The sequence below is a fragment of the Dromaius novaehollandiae genome, chromosome 3, assembly GCF_036370855.1.
Source record: "Dromaius novaehollandiae isolate bDroNov1 chromosome 3, bDroNov1.hap1, whole genome shotgun sequence".
NCBI classification, from domain to species: domain Eukaryota; kingdom Metazoa; phylum Chordata; class Aves; order Casuariiformes; family Dromaiidae; genus Dromaius; species Dromaius novaehollandiae.
In genome coordinates, this window is record NC_088100.1 from 51,263,553 (window position 1) to 51,284,044 (window position 20,492).

Sequence of the window (20,492 nt, forward strand, 5' to 3'; positions counted from 1 at the left end):
GTTTTCCTAAATATCTCTGTTCATTCAAATGAATCAGTAACTGATACTGAGAACTGCCATGTCTTCAATTCCTCCTTTGTAAATGAGATCAGAATCCATACAATATTTTGCAGGATTTGCAACGTGGAAAAGATGAAAAGGTAGGCCCTTAATCTTCTTGGCAGTGTTACCAAACTAATGTTTTGAAAGGAAAAGTAAAATTATCAGCGGAATATTTGAAGAAAAAAAACCACCCGTCCTATCAGACATCTTACTGGCTTTCCAAGGACAAGGAAGCAAGTGGGTTTGGACAATAGAAAGGATTTTTCAGCTTCATCTTCATCAAAGATGTCTGCAAAGGGCTGGTCTTGTTTTTCCTCTTGTGAAGCCATAAATAATCTGAGAGAAACAAAAACTTGTCATAAAATACATAGTTGTTTTCATATATGTGAATGACACATACTTACAAACTGAACTGAGCAATAATGTGATACAAGGAGAACTGCTAAGTAAGTAAGAAAAGCCATTCTTAGAAGAAAAAGCATGTATTGAAAATACACAGCATATTCATTACTAAGGGAGGAATCACCCCAAACCCCAGCTGCAACTGTACTGACATGCTAACAATGACTTCTTCCTTTCTTCTTCCTGACTCTCAAAGCTGTAGCTCTTTTTCAAAGAGCATCTATTTGTTTTGTTGTCTTTTTCTTTCTTACGCAATCACAGCACCCTTGTAACTTCTCTTTGGTCCCAGAAACAGACTAGCCCTGCAAAGACATACTCATTGGCACTACTTGCTGTATCCAAAGCTAGGTACATGAATAAGACTTTGCAGAATTAAATCAAGGTTCATGATCTGTCTTGTGCTCTCTCAAAAACCTCAGCTCTTCCAGGACTGCAAGAGATCCCACCTCCAGAGCTATTCAACAAAGCAAAACAGAAATAAGATTCAAGCTGAAGCAGAATTTGGATGAGTCTTTCAAATAAATTTAAAAAAAAAATCAAAAAATGTGAGGGGCTCAATGCCACACGATTCAAACAAGGCAAAACAAAAAAACTTCTGCTTTCTTTAAAGGGCCACTTAACTCTGAAAAAACTTGTTGCCTTCCCCCCCCCCCCCCCCCCGGTCTTTTTTAGAATAAAAAATTCCACTTCAGGACGAAAAGCTGAAAAAGTTGGTTTTGAAACATCACGCTGAAACGTTTGAAAACACTTTGAAAATAAAACCTCCTCAAACTTAGGAGCAATAGCTTAATTAAAAATGAAGAAAAGCAAAACAAAACAAACAAAAAAAGAAAACCCAAACTCTCCATTTCCTTCACACGAAATACGTAGGCTGAGGTTTACCTAGCACTCACGTCGAGCGGAGCGGGGCAGGGGGCGGGCGGCAGCCCGAGGGCGCAACAGCCTCCGCGCGCGCGACCCGCCGGCGCGGATTTGTGTATCTGCGTAACCCCAGCAACCGAAGGGCCCACCCCTCCCCTTCGCCCCGCCCCCCCGGAACGGTCGGAGCGGCGCGCGGTCCACCCCCAGTTCCCCCCTCGCCCCGTCCCGGCGCGCGCCCCGCGCCCTTTCTGTCCGTTTCTAACGGCCGCGCGCCCCCAGCGGCGGGGGCTAAAGAACCGCGCTTCGGCGCCGCTACCCGGCGCAGGACCGTACGGGGCGGGGTGGTTCGGAGCTGTTCCTGGTGCTGACTCTGGGAGCGGGCGCTGGGGTTCAGGCGCGGCAGCCACCCAACGACGGGCGCGGCGCCCACACGCGACATGGCCGCCGCCGCCTCGGCGGGCGGCGGGCGCAGGCGCTTCCCCCCTCCCACCCGCGCGCGGGGTCGCGTAGCCGAGCGTGCGCCTGCGCAGTGGGGTGCTGGCGCTTCCTGGCTCTGCGCGGCCTCTGGCGTCCGCGCTGCGGGCCGTGGGGCCGCGCTGCCCCCGCCGGGGCTCGGGGCCGGGCCCGGGCCCGCCCCTGCGCGGCCGCCATGCCGCCGGCGGCCGCTCCCATGATCAGCTCTGTGCAGAAGCTGGTGCTTTACGAGACCCGGGCTGTAAGTAGCGCCTGCCCCGCCGTCTCCGCTCCGCTCCGCGGCGGGCCCGGGCGGCGGGGCCGGGGCCGGGGCTGCCGCGCTGGGCGCGGGGTTAGGAGCGGGAGGATCGCCGCTGTCGTGGCCGGGCCGCCGCCGCCTTGGCTTGCGTACAGCTTGTCAGGAAACCTGTTTCTTTTTTTGTTTTTGGTCACACACCCAAAATATCCAGAAAACTCCCCTCCCAAATTCTTCTCGTCTTCACTGCGTCATTACTTTGAGATGTAAATCAAGAGCTGCTCTCAACCCAAGTGCTCTTAACATACACAAATCCATACGTTGAGGTAAACGACGCTTTAAACTCAAGCTGCCTGGGCCGTGGTGATGCTGCCGGTCGGGATGTGTTGAAGCTTAGGCCCCCGCAGCGCTGCTGTTACCATTCGTGCAGCTTCCTGCCCGTTCTGTCTTGTGGCTGTTCTCACTCAAGCAAGACTAACAGTTTGTACTCATGTGTCACAGTGAATTAAACTCAGATAGCTGAAGTTATCCAGAGTTAAAGAATTAAGACTTTAACTAAGGATTAAAACAGGATAGCTGAAGGAGTTGCCACTTGTCTGTTTACCTTTTCTGAGGGATTGTGATTCTCCTCAGCTGAATGGCTCTGAAGCAGCTTCTGGAGTTTTCACTCCGGCCTCTGAATGTAAGCTCTTGAGGATTTTTAGTTTTCCTTAATATTCTGTTCCAGAAACCATAGAGATGTGCTGTTCACAGTACCTGTGCTGTGGAGGTACCATGGAAAAAGTGTGTTGGAGGGCTAAGAGTGGTAATTGCTTTAGCCATGTGATAAGCATGCCACCATGTGTGAATCAGAATCCTGTTTTCAGTGTAAATAACCTGAGGTCATACCACTGTGTTTATGTTCCCTTACCTGCCAATCAAATTATTCTGTGTAGCTTGTGTTGTTTCACACTATGTTGATTCTAACTTAAGATAGTTTTGGATAGAGCTGGGTACCATGGTTTGTCTTTAAATACAACAATTAGCTCTAATTCTAAATAAGTTCAGATACCTTTAGTGATAATAGACAGTTTTATGCTGATTTCAGTGTTACCTCATGAAAACCTACCAAAGTGGTACACGTAGGCTGAAGGGAATACAGTCTGGCCTACGTCCCACTATAAAGAAGAATGTGAATTCTAGCATCAGTTCTGTCAGAAGTAGGTATGTATAGTAGATTAGCTCCATGTTAAACAGCCTGTGAAATGGAGGAAAAAGATAGACGCATGCAGGATTATTGGTAGTAGTAAGTGGAAGAACTCAGCTTACTCTTGGTTTCCAGAATATTACTTTTTCCTGTGCCTAAAGGTATTTTGATGGATACCTTAATGTGTCTTTCGCATCACTGGTGGAAAAAACCATTTTTTGTTGTATTCTCGGCTAAATTATTGCTGTATTAGAGAAGGGCAATGGAGAATATGATTCCTGATTCAGGTCCTGAATTACTGAATTTCATTGTTCTTGGCTCACAATTCTTGCTTCTTCTCACAGAGGTAAGATTTGGCTTCTTGTGACAGGCACGGATAACTGGCTTAGTTGTCTCTAAGCTTTGAGCTCAGCAGTTGCTGAGAGACAACGTGCTGTTCAGAGATGATAGGCTTTAGGGTTCTGTCAGTTAGCTACAGTTCTCTAGGTATTTCAAATTGATCGTGTTAGCTCAAGAGATCAGGAAAGACTGTGGTCTATCACATTTATTTAGTATCTGCGCAAATGGCAGGGTTGCCTACCCTTTGCCAGAATTCAGTATGGGGCAAATCTAATAGTCTTGGCCAGCCAGGGAGGCAAGATGTTTTTGATCAGCTAGTGGAGGCAGTGGTTTGTGAATCAGTGCATGCCATCTGAAATGGCTCAGCTGAGCAGTGGTGTCTCAAAGCTGTTTCCTCAGTCATTTCTTGTGGGTGGTGTAGATGGATTATTTTTTTCTGAAAGTGATTGTATCTTTTGCTTAGAAAAATAAAAAAGTATGCCATACTGCTGTAAACTGCAGTGCTTTCTGTTTTGAAATGCAGATTATAGTCCTTTTTTCAAAAGAAAAAATGCTGTAGGAATGGTTTTGGAGTGATGGTTTTGAAAAAGATTGATGCACTTAATAAAATCACAGACTCATGTAGGTTGGAAGGGACCCCTGGAGATCATCTAGTCCGGCCTCCAGCTAGAGCACATTACTTGGGGTCATGTGCAACTGAGTTTTGAGTATCTTCAAAGATGGAGATTCCACAGCCTCTCTAGACAACACATTTACCACCCTCATTTTTATATTTTCTTTATACTGAGTTGGAATTTTGCATGTTTCAACTTACATCTATTGTGTCCTTCCACCCCTCAGAAGAGTTTGACTCTGTCATGTCTACACCTTCTCATTACATAGCTTTAGACAGTAGTAAGATCCCCCCAAAGCTTTCTCTTTTTCAGGCTGAACAAACCCAGCTCTATCAGTCTCTCCTCCTATCATGTGCTCAAGTCCCCTGATCACACTGGCAGCTCGCTGCTGGATTCACTCCAGTACGTCAATGTCTTTCTTGCCCAGGGGAGCCCAGAAATGGACTTCAGATTTGACCGGGTCACAGAGAATCTTAGGGGGAGATTTCCTGTTACAGCTGATTCAGTGTCACATTGGGCTGCTGACAAAAGTTCCCACTTCTTCTCCTGTAGGTACTGGCCCATGCAGCCACTTATGCATAAAATCTAACAATCATGCAGCTGCCAGCTGTGACAATTAGTCAGTGATATGACAAAAGTGTGACCCAGAAATAAAAATGAGTAGCTTCCTCTTGGATCAGATTGCTCGTCTGATTTGCCCTAAGGCCATGTGGTTGCTAGATATGATGCAAGAGTGTGGGACCAGTATATACCAGTTCCCCAATAACATCAGTATATACTGTATTATACCAGTATAGTAGCTACTATAACCAGTAGTTACCAGATATGGGGTGACATGAAACCACTCCTCAGATTGTCTGTGGAGACCTTCAGTAGGCAAGGAAGGGATGACTTAAGACCATCAGCAATTGGAGAAAGATAGTGAAGTTTACACTGATGAAACTGCTTATTCCCATAAAAAATATTTGCGTTAAGGGAATGACAGACAGAATTGGGGAGAAAGTGAAAAAGTGGAAATGGCTTAGAGGTGGTTTTTTGCTTTTGTTTTTTTTTTTTTTAGGTAAAATTACAGTAGCATTATAGAAGTCAAACAGGAAAGACTCCTAGAGGTGAGGAGAACTGAATTCACAGGGACAATTGAAGCAACAGAGAGCAAAATTCTATATTTCCTATTAATATTTGTATTTAGAGTAGCTGCTGAGACCTGTCTTTTTAACTGATGTTTTGGGTCAATAAACACCATGGAGATGTGAATTCTATCTCCTGTTTGTCCTGGGAAGTTGAGAGCTTGTTTAGAAGTAGTCAGGAAAATAAACTGAAATAGTTGCATTCAGATCAATGCCAATAACCTTTTATTTTATGCATATATTTTACTGTTGAAGTGCACGCCAGAGGGCAGTAAAGATATTTCAGCAATATGAATAATAAGAAACAAAAGAAGTTTTCTTCCTCTCTTCTTCTTCAGCAGAAGATTTAACTTGCATGTATCCCCCAAATGGAGCCAGCCTGAAAGCCCTGGTCCAGTTCACTGGAAATGCTCATTTCCCTGAGGTGTTGTGACATTGAAAAAATCCATCTATAAAGGGTTATTTATTGCTTACCTATCTTGCAGGATATTATGAGGCTTAATTAACACTATGTTATTCTAATCAGGTTCTTCTGCAGTCCTCATCTCCATAGTATCCAGATGACTTCCAGAAGCATATTAAGCAATGTGACTAGCATAATTACCTGTAAATTTTTCTGCCTTTTTCCCAAGGGAACAGTATGTAGATTTTTTATTTCATTTCTCTTTAAAAATAATATAAATATGTTTAACAAAAGCTAACAGTTTAATAAAAACAAGCTCAAAGAAGGTGGTTAGGTTATTTAATTCTGAGATTAGTCTGTGGTCAAATTGTCAACAAGAGAGACCCTCTCTCAATTGAACACTGTCTCATTACATCTGTACTGATATTGCAGGAGTAGTGATGACATTACTGAGCAAGAGGAAGGAGTGGGTGGAAGAGAAGGACTGGGAGTTTGGTGAAATTCATAAAAGCACCGTCTCTGTCTTAAATGTGGGCAATAAAATAGAGGAACTTAATATACAGGTGTGTGATCTGAGACTGCTTATGAGGACAGCAAATACTTCTTGGAGTAACAGTGATGAGAACAACACAAGTTTTGATGGCTATGTGCTATTCAGGAAGGATTAAAAAAAGATCAAAAGTGATAGCACAGTAGTGCAAGTGAAGGGTGTGCCTTCAAAGGTGCCTCAGTTGTTCTGGGGAAAAAAATATGTATTTTTTTCTTTTGTCCTGGATTTCCCCGGGTGCCATCATGTAGTCAGCAGACCAACAGGAGAAGATAGTCTTATAGATTTAACTTGGTTGTGAATCCAGCTTTTCAGGTTGGGATGATGATAGGCGAATTGTGGATAACTATTGCAAATCAATGTATGTATATTTAATGGAAGGATAAAGAAAAATAGGTATTTTCTATCACCACTTTTCTTTTACAACTAAGTAAGTGCTCAGTCAAATCAGGTGGGCTGAGGACTCAGGAATCAGGACTTAATAGACCTGAACATAGTTTTCAATGCTGCTAAGTCTAAGGAGCTAAAACACCCAGGAAGCTAATCCACAGTGCCTGGAGGTGGGAGGAGTATGAAAGGGCCTAGCATCTCAAGGAAAATTGTAAGTAGAAATCAAGGAGTTACTGGCAAAAATCTCATGTGTTTAGAGGTCAAGAAGTCTGGGAGTAAAGAGAGCCACTGCTTCTTGCAGCAACTATACTAGTGCTAAACTAGCCATTGCATGCTAAACTAGCATTGCAAAGGATGGTGGGGCAGTAGCAAAAGTTTCTTCAGCATGTGAATAAGAAGAGAACATGAAAAGCAGTGGGGCTGCGCAGAAAAAGGTGAAATATTAGGTAGTTTGTTGTGGCCCTAAAACTAAATGAATATTTTTCCTTTTTTTAAAATTTTATTCAGAATGACAGTACTGAACAAGGGGCAAAAGTAAAATGAGTGATAAGAATGAGGTTATGAAATTGGAAACAATCAGTTTTGTAATAGAAATCAATCTCAACATATCCAACTCACTCAAATTGGAGGGCAATATAATCTCCATCCTGGAAATCTGAAAGTATAGTCATGTTAAATTGTGGACCTAATGTAAATATTCTTAACAAGTTGTTAAAATCAGGGTGATGCTGTGACTGGAGGATGGTAAATGGAATACCTAATTTTTTTGTAGGAGAATAATTGAAAATTGAGGTAAATGACATGAAATGCAATGCAGATTTATAAAAATACTGCCAGATTAACCTCATTGTTTCGCATATCTTCATCTAAAAATTAGTCACATTACGATAGGTCTTACATATTTAAACCCATGCTCTACTGAGGTGTAGTGCCATAAGGAAAGTTCTCTGCCTTCACTAGTGGAATGGAATTTAGTAGAGAAATTAATTGTGAAGTGGGGAAGAAATTGGCTGACAAGGATGATTTTTTCAAAAACTGGATTTAGGACCTATCTACTTTAGCTTTTTCACGAATGGTCTTGGCTCTAAAAGTGGGCAAGCTCTGATTAGGGTTTTGAAATATTGCCAATAATTAGATAATCAAAGTATAAGATAGTATGAGATGATGATGACCCTCAGGAGTAGAATAAAAGAAATAATATGAAATAGAATAGTATATTCTGAAAGTTCATGCAACTTAGGATAGATTACACGCCCCTAGAAGTCTGCTTACAGTTTATCAATTCAGAAACAATGGAGAAGGAGGAGCTGGGTGTTTGGTTTTTTTCTGAAGAAAGTGTGGCTGAACTGCTAATGAAGTGCAACTGTGAAAAAAGGCAAATGTGCTCTTGAGTGATATGACCCTTAATGAGAAACACTAATGTTGTATCTGTATAATGAGGCCTTATCTGGTGTATTGTATACACTTTCTGTTCATCCACATTTAAGAAATAAGAATTCAGCCTGGAACAGGTTCAGTGAAGGTCCAGTGAAGTAACAGCAGAAATACCTCTCTTAGGAACTCTTGCTGTCTTGCTGTCCTCTTGCTTCTCCTTAGTCTATTGAAGTGAATGCTGAAAAGGGGTACAATTACACGTTTCTAAAATCATTCCAGCGGAGTAGATGATAAAGAGGGGAGAAGCTTTCGGCTAAAGAAAAGTATATAGATTGGTGATTAATAACTTTAGCTGAAAATTAAAAGGGAGAATCTTGAGCGGCTCCCAATGGAAGTGGCAAGAGCAAAGTCTTGATTGGGATAAAAAAATTTAGTTGCACTGGGACAAATGGGAATTACATAATGTTGTATTTTTAGGATGTAGAGGATCCATTCCTGTACTCTTTGAGAATGGTGTTTGGCAGGATGCGTTCTTAAAATTTCTCAAAAGAGCTTGCTTTGAAGAATTTCAGTAGATTGTGGGAGGCATGCAGCATGGCAACTGAATTTTTCCTGTTTTCAGGTACCTCTTTTTGCCCCTTATCTGCTCTTCTGTTCTTCATGTCTTCTTCATTTCTATCAGGTTGTATGGGGACAGAGGAGAGGTGAAAGATATTCCCTTAATTGTTGTGGGATCAATAGAAGAAGAGAATGTAATTTAATTTTTGCAGTACTTCCATCTGGGTGTGATTACTTTTCCCCCTGTTCTTTGCTGTAGTAAAGTGAGCAGGCTGAACCTATATTTTTCTAACCCTATTTATTATCTGGTTTGGGTCTTGAAGTATTGCTGTTCTAGAATCAAGTTCAATACCTCAAAAATATGAAGAAGAGTCAAACTTTTTCCTGCATAACTTTGTGCCTGTTGTGAAAGAGGTTTGTTGTGAAGGTTGGATAGCAGGTGATGAATACCATTGCACTGCGCAGTTAAGCATGTATTGCAGCAGAGAGATCTCAATAGTGTGCTGAAATTTATAATCTAAAGTCAGTTTTCTTGTGAGGATCTCTCATTAGGCAACCCAGCATGTTTCTTCAGCTGCTGGTTTAATCTGACAGAAAGTATGACTGGCACATAAATATCTTCCTTAGAGCTTGTGGTTTTAGACGTATTCGAACCTCAGCAGGTATTTTTTTTCCAAGTATTTTGCGTAAGTTCTTAAATGTTTTTCATATACTATTTGCAGTTTTAAAAATTGACTACATCAGTGGACTGCCATGTGTTTGAAGTAACTTTTAGCTTTTGCTACTTTTTTTTTCCTACTCATTAAGCTCCATGTTACTTTTTAATCAATGAAAGATATACAAGGTATTAAAATTTAATAGGAGTCAGGAAATATTTCATCTTTTTAGCATTTCTTTCTGTTGATTTTAAATGTGTTTTTAATAAACTTAAATGAATTTACCTGTAATGTAATTAAAAATGAAATGTACACATCGATGGAGACTTACATAATCATGTTATCTTTACAGTGTTTACATTTCCTTAAAGCTAGTTTGTCTATAGGAAGGAGCAAATCTTTGTTGTAAATCAGCAGTTCAAAGAATTAATTTTCTAAAAAACATTTTTGTGGGCAGAATGTTTGATTTCAGAACTATTATCCTGCCATTATAAACAATAATTTGCAGTAAGAAGCTTTTTATTACTTTGTTTAGACTCCTTTTAAAAGAAGCTGTTTTCATTGGTTTGGATGAATCAAAACACTGAGAAAATTTCTTTGGTTAAAACTCAGTCCCAGGTGGAGGTGACTAATAATTGTTTCTATCTTGTGGTTGCTTAGTGCTATTGCTTGTGCAATAAATTAAGCCTTACTTCAGATTTCCTAGGCAAGTACCTGTATGGTGCACTGCTGTGGTCAGTAAAGTGCACTTTTTAACAAGTTGCAGCAAAAACCAGGGGCAGACTAAACCTGGAAAGAGTATGTTTCATCTTAGGTGGTGGTTGAGGGACATTGGCAGAGTAGTATGAGGCAGACTGCACAGTTTCTCCTTGTGTATTGTTCTGTTGAGAAAGTGCTTTGCTGGTCAAGGTTGTCTATTTATTTAAATGCAGATATGTTTTCTAGAGAGTGGAATTGTTTGAGATGTTCAGAAAATGCCTGAATATATTCAGTTCAGCTGCATAGTAAACAGAATAAGAGTAAGGATAGAAACCTCCAGAAATGTTTCTGCAGCTTACCTATGAATTTTCATTTGTTTTACTGTAGTGATTTCTGATAATCAAAGTACTTGTAAACAATGCAGCTCATTTTGGTTTTGATTATTTTTACAACAATTATATAACAACCTTAGAAATTAATTTGTGTTTTGATACATGCTCTGTATTGTGTGGATTTGTTGTTTTTGTTATACTCTTCCCTAGTATTCATGTTATTGCAAATTTAACCGTAGTACTCATCACCGATAATTAGTTTTGCTCCCTATCATCTGGTAAGACTGCCATATTTATTCATTAGAGGCATAAACTAGGTAGCAGAAGCAGCTAATGCTGAAATATCTTTCTTGTTTCATTTTTGCATTGTTAGGTTTCATATTGTCTTTGTTTCCGTTTCAAATCTTGAAAGTTGAAATTAGCTGGAACATCATGATGCTGCTTTCTGAATAACTCTGGGGTGGTTGAGTTCTAGCCACTCCTGAAAACTTCCCAGGTAGAAGTCTAATTTTGAGTTCCTGGTTATGAGGACTTGTCCAAATGCAGAATTTTTGCAGATCTCTTTTCTTTATTACTTTCACAGAAATATCCTCTAACATGAGGTGGGTAAGTTTCCCTCATGCTAAATAAAAATTTCCCATTGCCTGGCTTTCTAGGAAGGCTTCTTCAGCTCTGTTGATGCTGGGTTTTAATGCTGTTCTAGACTGACCTTCCTTAGTATATTACACAACCTAGCTTTCTATTATTTAAAACAAAAGCAAAAGCTTTTAAATTAGTCCTTAAAGGAGTTCAAAGAGAGCTTGTTAAGTACAGTTCACTGCGGTGCTATGGTAGTCTGCAGATACAGTAACTTCTTTTCAGATCTCACCCACTGCACTGTGCTAAGCAGCAGCAGCAGCTCCTCGTTTGCATGTAGTTATGCATAGCCCATGGGGCAGCTGCCAAGCTGATGCAAGTGATGCATTTCTCATAGAACTTTCTTATTTTTTAATTGTTTCACTAAAATGCGACTAGAAAAGTATCCAACTGAACTTTCTTAGGAATAGCATTTGCACCTATATATCCATCTTTGTCTGTCTCCCTGTATGACATGCATGAGCCATGTTCCAGTTTTATATGTAGTCTTTTGTTCCAACTCCCATTTGGACAAAGAGATATTAAAGTTGTACTGTTTTATTTCTGTGGAGGGTGATTTGCCAGAAAACATAGTTGTCGGTCACTTTCTGGACATTGCTGCTACTGAATAACAGGGAATGGTTTCCTGTGCCCACGTGCTGACTCAAAGGCTTCAGTGAGGGAGTGCTGTGATGGAATATGACCTTGAAGTACCTTCTTTATTATCGTTTAGGGTTGCACAGTCAACAGCAAAACCTGTCTGCCCAGCTCAGTGCTTGCTGTGATATCTGTGTACAGGGGGGAGCCAGGTGGTGATGGCTTTCCTTTTTTTAATTTATAAAGTAATTTTTTTCGTCTTTAAAGACTTTACTGACTCTGCTAGACTTTGTATGATGTAAAGGGAGCTTAGGTTTGGGTTCTCCTTTCATCTTGAATAATTTGAATTTAAAGACTTAAAAATCTAATTGGTATAAATTATGAAATCTGGGTGTTGCGTGAATGTTATTATTGATTTCCTCTCCCACATCTTAAATCCATGTGACTATTCAAGTTTAGAGCTGGCTGTATAGATACACATGAACTTGCCATGCTTTCCTACTAGGCTGAGCATTATTCATGGTTACATCCTGCTGTGTGGTAGGACCATACTGATTAAATGAATTAATGAAATGAGAGCTGCCTACAGCAAGTCAGTCCTGTAATCTGTGCTTAGTGTTACTTCCACTAAATATAAAAATTCATTTATAGTTTGTTTCACTTAAATGAGAAATGGACACAGCACACAGTTATCTGCTGTCTGTCTTTCATATTTTAAATGAGAAATAGAGCTAATCTTTTAAAGGTCAAGTTTTTCAATCAGCAGTGCTGGTCAAATTAAACTTGAGTGTTGTGGAAAAATAATTAGTGAAAAGTTTATCATAGCAACTGCAAATAAAAAAATGCAGATAATTGTTGCAGTGCTGAAGTACTTGACTTTTTATGTTCAGTGTGATCTAAGCAAGCCTAGGTAGCAGAATTAGCAATGGACTGCAATATAAGCATAAGAAAGTAATGCTTCTTGTCTTATTGCTGGGCACCACTGAGAAGAGTCTGGCCCCATCCTCTTTACACCCTCCCTTCAGATATTTATACACATTGATAGCAAAGCCAAGTGACATGCACTGAAATTCTGCGTCCCTTAGAGAGCTGATGGGAAGTGTTGCTGTTAACTGCAGTAGGACCAATGTATAGCACAGAGTTAGGCTGAGGTGATTAGATCATCTTACCAAATTACTAAGAATTTGGAAAGAGACTGCAGCAGCAATATCTTTCATTAAAAATAAGACAATTGAAAGATAAACAGGGTTATCAAGGCAATATGTTACATTTGTTCCCTACAGGTTCACGTCTCTTTCTCTGCATTTAATTCCATCTTTAAACTAAGTTGCTCTGCTATATGCTATACCATATAAAAGTATGTATCTGTAACTTAAAGTTACTGTGTAGATTTTTGAATCTCAGGAGAAATTAAACACTACTAATTTCAAATTGACAATATATCTGATATATTATATATTGAAATTCTGCATAGCCAACAGGAAGGCAGTAACATCTAGGGGGTGTTTGGAGAGTGCCTGGTGTAAGTTGCATTTTTTTATCTCTTCACAAGTTCTCACCTTCCTTTCTTCTATTTTTTAATTTTCCTGCCCGTATGTGTGGCAGTGGAGTGAATAAGGTCTTTTAAATTGTAAAGATGGATTGTATACAAATGTACCTACTTAAGGTACTGATGTCTAAAACCATTTATGTACAGTCCACATGGAACACAACTCATTTGATGTTAATTGAAATGCATCTAATCTACGAGCATATAAATGTCATTGTTGATGTGTTATGTTATAATGGGTTTCACTTTCTTTATCTTGTATAATATTCTCACACGGTCTCTCTCACCCCCCCCCCTTTTTTTTAATCAGCGGTATTTTCTTGTTGGAAGTAATCCTGCAGAAACTAAGTATCGTGTTTTGAAAATAGATCGCACTGAACCAAAGGATTTGGTTATAATTGATGATAAAGTGAGTACCTCTCTATTTGTGGGCTTTTTCAGTTATTTGAAATCATCCTGTGTATATAGGGCTGAATTTAAATATTGCTTTTGTTTTATCTCTTCAACAAAGATATATTACAGAATCACAGAGTCATAGAACATTTGAGGTTGAAAGGGACCTCTGAGGATTGTCTAGTCCAACCTTTTGCTCAAAGCAGGGTCAACAAGAGCAGGTTGCTCAGGGCCATGTCCAATTGGGTTTTGAATAACTCCAGTGATGGAGACTCCACAGCTGTTCTGGGCAGCCTGTTCTAGTGTTCGATCACGCGTACAGTGAAAAAGCTTTCTCTGTTAAATGGAATTTCTTGTCTTTCAATTCACGCCCATTGCCTCTTGTCCTTTCACTGGGTACCACTGAGAAGAATCTGGCTCCACGTTCTTTTCTCCCACTCATCAGGTATTTAAACACGCTGATGAGATTCCCCCGAACCTTCTCTTCTCAAGGGCGAACAATCCCAGCTCTCTTAGTGTCTCCCCGTATGTCAGATGCATGCATTTTTACCATGGTAATGACTAGTTATTGCATGAGGTTGGCCACGAGCTCTCCAAACAGCACATTCACTTTAATGAGCATCTCTGTTCTTCAGGTTATTGGCTATATGCTCCTAATGGTTTTCTTATGTTCAGCTATGTTGTTCAAAATGCAAAATAAACTTAATTACTCTTTAGCCAAATATTTAGGTTTCTGATATATAATACCTGAAGCAAAATAAGCAGCAGGAACAAGACTTTTAGTGTACAGAACAGAGTAAGACTAGATTCTCTCAACAAGACGTTTATGGTTTAAAAACTTAAGAATTAGACACATCTGACTTCATACAGATACATGAATATTTCTATTGCAATGAGTAGGAGTTTTTGTGCATAAAATACAGGAGTGTTGATAGAACTGAAAGAGGAGATGGAGGGTGCAATTATTCTATATTAAGTAAATTCTGCTATTCTCTGACATGAAATAACACTTGCTGACCAAAGCAGTAAACTGAGCAACTTTTTTTTTTTTTTTTTTCCAAAGCATGTGTATACACAACAAGAGGTGAGGGAACTTCTTGGCCGCTTAGATCTGGGGAACAGAACAAAAATTGGGCAGAAGGGTTCTTCTGGGTTATCTCGAGCTGTCTCTGCTTTTGGTGTAGTAGGTAAGTCTCTCATTTTTTATCTTTGTTTGTTAAGGAGATGAGGCTTACCATATATCTTTCTGTCTCCCTGTGATTTATTTTATGGTATATGTTGGAGAAATTGCAGTCTCAAAGATAATTAAGTTTCTGTATATTTTGTGAAAATAGGTGGCCAATATAGCGGTGAGAATTGCACTGTAACCAGTCTCTCCTCCTAAGGGAGAGATGTAGCAAACAGGCCTCCTGAATTCCAGAGCTCACAAAACTCTTGCTTAAAAGAAAAAAAGTCAATGTCCACTGTTAGGTTGTACTTCTTCATTGCACACTACTCAGAGAGATGACTAATTTTCTTTTTGGTTAACTTTTTGCAGTGGAATATTTAAATATTTCTTTTTCATGTTTGAACAAGTATGAGTGACTAGTATATCAGTGCCAGTTGGTCCCAGAATGAAGGTGCTGATGGGCTAAGTTCTGGTTCACTGTACAGTGTTTAAAAGTAGAAACTGCTTTTAAATGGAAAGAACCATGTAAAGGGGAAAGGTTGTGTTCCCAGTCAGACTTTAGGATGATAATATTTGGTGAGATTCAAAGGATAGAGAGTGTTCACTTAAAAGTCATTTCAATCCTGGAGGATATAGGAGGAAGTTTGACTGCTATTTAACAACTGAAATTCAATAGCCTAGCTGCTTCAAATGGAAGACTTTGTTTCTTATTATCAGCAGGGTCTCCTCCCTTGTGGAGGTGAGAGCATTTTTCCAAGGGAGGCTAATAAGGCAGAAGAAAAAAATTACTGTTCATTCGATCGTATTGCAGCCTCCAGCAGTGACAAGGAGGAAAACAAATATCATTTGCTCTTCCTTCTTATTTACCTTATAATGCAAACCTGAAAGAACTGAATATAAATGCAAGTAAAAATTTGAGTTGTGATATTTTTCAATTAATATTCGTTGACAGTGTGGCTGTATTAGTGACTGAGTTTCAGGCTTGTTACCAGTAGCAACTGCTCAAAGCAGCTAACTTAAGAGCCTAATTCATGTGATTTATTAGCTGTTAAAACTTAGTGCAGACAATGATACAGCTGAATTTTATTTAAAACAAATTTGCATTCAGAGGTGGTTAAAAAAGATGTGATGGCAGCTCATTGTGAATTTTCAGTCTCTTAACTCTGCAACCTGATAGGAAAAAATGTGCGTAGTGAAGGGGGAAAAAAAAAAAAAAAACTATGAACTAGTTTTGTTGTTTAACATTTACTGCAGCCGAATTGTAAGAATATGTGATTGCGTATCTGTATCTATATTTTACATATATGCACAGTATAAATGTAAAATGAAGAACACAAACTTCTAAAAATTCTGTGAAGTCTTGAATAGTTCTGATACTGTCTTTTACAAAAAGGTGTGATCAGATCAATTCAAACATCCACCTAATGGCATTTTTAATGCTGTTTTCAACAGGTTTTGTCAGGTTTTTAGAAGGCTACTATATTGTGTTAATAACAAAAAGGAGAAAGATGGCAGATATTGGAGGACATGCAATATATAAAATAGAAGATACAAATATGATCTACATTCCAAATGACTCTGTAAGAGTCACTCATCCGGATGAAGCCAGGTAAATAATGGTGGTAAATGGTGTGTACTTGTTGAATACTTTCTAAGTAATGGGGAATTGTAACTAGAGATTTCCTTCATGAATTTCCTTCTGTTCGCATGTCATTCAAGTAATTTGTATTAGTTGATAAATGAATGTGACAGAATGGAGGTTTGGGCCACAAGTTCTGTGGCCTCTAACTTGGAGGGTAAATATAATTGTTACAGTCTTCCAGAGCTTTTGTCAAAATCTCTACATCACTTATGTGCCCAAGCTACATCCTAGCAAATATGCAGCAGGAAGCATCCAACTTAAATATTGTACTTACAAGGGCAATATAATGCTAATACTGTTTTAAATTGTTTGGGATACTGTTCTTTTTTTCAGTCACTCTAGCATTTTGTGAATGTTACCTGAGATTTTTTGTGTCCTTCAAGAAGTGCTAAGTGGATGATTTAATTTGATGATTCTGTGCTGTCAGAGTCTTGTGAGTGAATGTGGTGGTGTAAGGGGTAATAAAATAAACATAAAATATAATACAATTACCAGTATGCAGTGGATTTGTTTCGTCAAGTTTAGCTTCTTTTTCCCATTCTGTGACTTCTTTCTGAAGAAAGGACTTCGGGCCTTTGATCAGCAGGGAATCTTGCACGAAACGTACAAACACATTCTGACATTGTTTTTATCAGAGTGGTGGTTTTTTATAAAATACCAGGCAGTTGGTATAAATAAACTGCTTCACAGTCTGTATGAAGTGTGAATAACCTAAAACTTATGATAGATTATGATAAACTGATGGCAGATAATAAATCACCTAATGGTAACTATTCAAGAAGTTTCCGCATTAAGGTATGCCTAATAGGGTACCTCAGTCTTCTCTTTTAGAATGCAACAGAACATATTATCGAAGCTATTGTATAAACATTTATGATGCTAGATATTTTATCTTTCATAGACAATGTTATGGTTTCTTGTGGGAATTTGTAAGTGTATGACAGGTTGAAACAGATATTTTTTGCTACTGTGAAAATCTTGAATTTGTGTGTAATACTGTTGGGAATTTCCTTGTGTAGAGAGTGTGACTTACATATGTAGAAAACAGAACTACAACTGTATCTACAGCTACCTAAAAAAACCCAATCACTGATGCACAAGTATCAAAGACTAGATAAAAAAAGGCTATTTGATTTATTTAATCCAGATGCTGATATTCTAGTGGAATTACCTGACTGGCAAAACATTTAATTACAGTAAGATAGTCAGAGACCTTAGGACAAGAATCGGTATTTTATATATAGCTTAGTTGCTGAGGTCCTCTGAATGACTTCTTGGGGTCTGTCTGGTTAAAGTAGTAATTTTCCCTTTAATCTGCATTATTTTATTAGGTATCTGAGAATCTTTCAAAATGTGGACCTTTCTAGCAACTTCTATTTTAGGTAAGTGTTAGTGAGTCCTTTTAAAATGTGTATACTTACACTTCCTGTAAGATTCTGCTTTTGGATTTTGATACCCAACATCTTTAGCTTATTATTCTAAGGAAATAAGATGTATATGATCGCACTGTTTGTCCATTTTTCTCTGTCTTTTGAACCTGCTTCCTATGTCGACAAATTGATTAGGAATGAAATCTTCAAGACACGCAGTTAACAAACTCTAGGAACATTAGTGACGGGGGAGAGGGCGACACTGAAATTAGTGTTTCCATTAGTTTTGCTGCTTTGTCTCTTGAGCCCTAACATTATATAACCTAGTATCTAGGTTCTGCTCTAGTTTCTGCTTGAAGGTGACAAGTGTATACCTTTTTCTTGGTCATACTTAGAAGGGAGAGAAGGTTCTGTAACATTCTTACGCTTATGAGCTTAATTTAAATTGCTCATGGCTGAAGTCACAGCAGATTTGTTTTCTGCATAGTTTTCATAGAAATCCTGACTGGTATTATAAGAAAAGTTTTAAGAAAACATTTGTTCTAAGGGGAAACTGGAGGAACATTCTGAAGAAATCTTTTAGCAGGATGCTGTTCAAAGGTTCTGTTATATGCAGAACTGAGCATATGATTGACAAGTTTCTTTTAAACAGGTAAGTATATCAGGTGCTACATAATGGAAATGAATACATGAGCAAGACTTCATTGTCATCAGCCATAAATCTAAATGTCCAATGTTAATGTATCTATGTATATGTTTTTAATCATTAACGAATCTAAACTTACTGGAGGACCAGTAATCACTGATGCTGCCTTAGGCTAAAATGGAAATCTGTTTGTATTTCTGATTTAATTGTTGTGTAACTTCAGTTTCTTCTATGGGAAGTGAATCCTAGTGACTTATGAAATTTAGCAATTAGTGTAGAGTTCTGTCAGTATGAGAGACATGAGATACAGAATTTGTTACTGTTACGGAACTAATAAAAAGCTTTTGCTTATTCAGCAGCTGCGATTTTAGGATGCATCTCTGCTGCAATCACAAATCTGAGGACAGATACAGTTTTTGTGGACCAAATCTTTGGCTGTTTTGGGTTGAGGTAATAGAGAGTAGTGCAGAATTCTCAGAAAAGTGAGATTGTGTATGTATGTGGATGTCTCTGCCAGAACAGCTATTTTTTCTTTTGAAGACTGCTTCTCCGGACATAGTAAATTGAGCTTGTAGCTAGCCTTTGCTCAAAAAGTATTTTCAGTCTTCATTTGTAGTAAGAATATAAATAAAGTTTCAGTTATCATACTATAAGCAGTTTATGAGTTTATAAAGCTTCTTCTGTAAGTCATCTGTATTGTTTGCTAGTACAGAATCAGCATTTGTATATCTTGTTTAAATGTCGTTTTTCTTTGTGGATAGAATAGTATTGTCTGTGTTAAGTATAAGTACAGGTGGGGAGACTAAGGGCTTTCAGAAAAATCCTGTGCTTCTACAGTTATTAACAAATGTGAACTTTATATCAGTTACAGCTATGATCTGTCCCACTCCCTTCAGTATAATCTTACTGTTCTGAGAATGCCCCTTGAGATACTAAAAACTGAAACAACTCAGGGTCGCCAAGAGAGTTTTGATATATTTGAAGATGAAGGACTTTCAACGCAGGGTGGAAGTGGTAAGTAAATCTATCTAAATTAATGTGATTGGTCATGAGTACATTTAGAATACATTCCACTTAAATTTTATTCTGAGAAACATTCAGCTATTTTGTATTGATCAGTAGTCCTATAGCAGTCGTGAGTTAATAAAAGATTACATAAAGTACCAATTACAGATATTTGAATGTGAACAATGCAATTTCTAGAGATGATTAATCATTGTTTTGGTAATTTACATTGCAACTCAGGCAGATAATTGAGCGTGCTGTCATTTTTCAGCAATTGTCCAACTGACTTGTAAGAATCCCAATAGGAATTAATTACAAACAAAATTGGAAGCAATAACTAGTATACTACTACCAATAAATCTGGTTTTGTTTCGTGCTGGAAAATACTGGCGACAAAGGAATTGTATGAAGTTAGTATTAACTTTCTGTAGTAAGCACTATCAGGAAGGCTAAGAAAAATTACTGATTTCAGTTGAAAACTACAGCCTCCCACTTTGCATCTAACGTGCTCAGAAGATTGTAAAGATGACCAAAACTGTTCCCTCCCTTATACTTTGCCCTTCCAAAAAGAAGCCCTCTCCCAAACTCTTCAGGTTGTATTCCATTTTGTTGAAGTGCATGTTTTTAGGTTTTACTGCTCTTCGTACCGAATATCTCATTGCACTGTCAACAAAAATTGCATTGTAATTTTTTGATTGTTTGATATTGTTTATGTGACAGCACTTTTTCCCATGTTTAATTATATAATGTCTGAAATAACAGTGTTACCTTTGATTCATATTTAATGAATACATTGTTGTAAAAGTGATCTCAAGCAGCTGAGGAGATACAGTTAAGCCTCTTATGGCAGTATAGAACACAGTGTATTTTGAGTATATAGATATATATTACGGATTAAGTGTGAATGTGCATTCATATTCAAGTGCAAGAATGCAAGATTATGCCTTGACTTTTTCAAGGACATTAATATGAATCTTTGCCGATGCCCCTAATCTTCATTAATAGGAGACCAGATTTATTAGACTAGCCAGAGCCAGGCATGTATTCTTTGCTGCCTCATGCTCAACTACACAAGGAAGTCATTAAATAAGTGCTTTGTTCTCAATTCTTGCTCACCGTTTTAGTGTGATGTTACCTAACTGGCTTGGATTTGGTTCATATGCTAATTTCATTTGACCTATCAGACAGACTTCCTTCACTGGCTGCAGTACTGGCCATGCTGTAGTGCTAGATTTTCCTCTGTAAGAGAAATGGTAGGTTGCTGTCCC

At 38.6% G+C, this 20,492-nt stretch overlaps 2 protein-coding genes across 3 annotated transcripts in view; one reads left to right on the plus strand and one right to left on the minus strand.

Annotated features, from left to right (window-relative positions):
- The window catches only part of AK9 (adenylate kinase 9), an 81,079-nt gene extending 79,366 nt beyond the window's left edge, over positions 1-1,713 (minus strand). The window contains exons 1-2 of the mRNA XM_064508868.1: positions 1,639-1,713; positions 255-378 (exon numbers count right to left, since the gene is read on the minus strand). Coding sequence (XP_064364938.1) covers positions 255-371 — 117 coding nt within the window. The 5' untranslated portion in view covers positions 372-378; positions 1,639-1,713. The remainder of the gene's footprint in view (positions 1-254; positions 379-1,638) is intronic.
- Positions 1,714-1,810: 97 nt separating this feature from the next.
- Positions 1,811-20,492, plus strand: part of FIG4 (FIG4 phosphoinositide 5-phosphatase) — a 75,944-nt gene continuing 57,262 nt past the window's right edge. Inside the window, exons 1-6 of one of the 2 annotated variants that reach the window (XM_064508870.1) lie at positions 1,811-2,020; positions 13,311-13,409; positions 14,457-14,580; positions 16,014-16,170; positions 17,535-17,585; positions 19,085-19,233. In XM_064508870.1, the coding sequence (XP_064364940.1) occupies positions 1,955-2,020; positions 13,311-13,409; positions 14,457-14,580; positions 16,014-16,170; positions 17,535-17,585; positions 19,085-19,233 (646 nt within the window). In that variant the 5' untranslated portion in view covers positions 1,811-1,954. The remainder of the gene's footprint in view (positions 2,021-13,310; positions 13,410-14,456; positions 14,581-16,013; positions 16,171-17,534; positions 17,586-19,084; positions 19,234-20,492) is intronic. The other variant, XM_064508869.1, reaches the window with a different exon arrangement.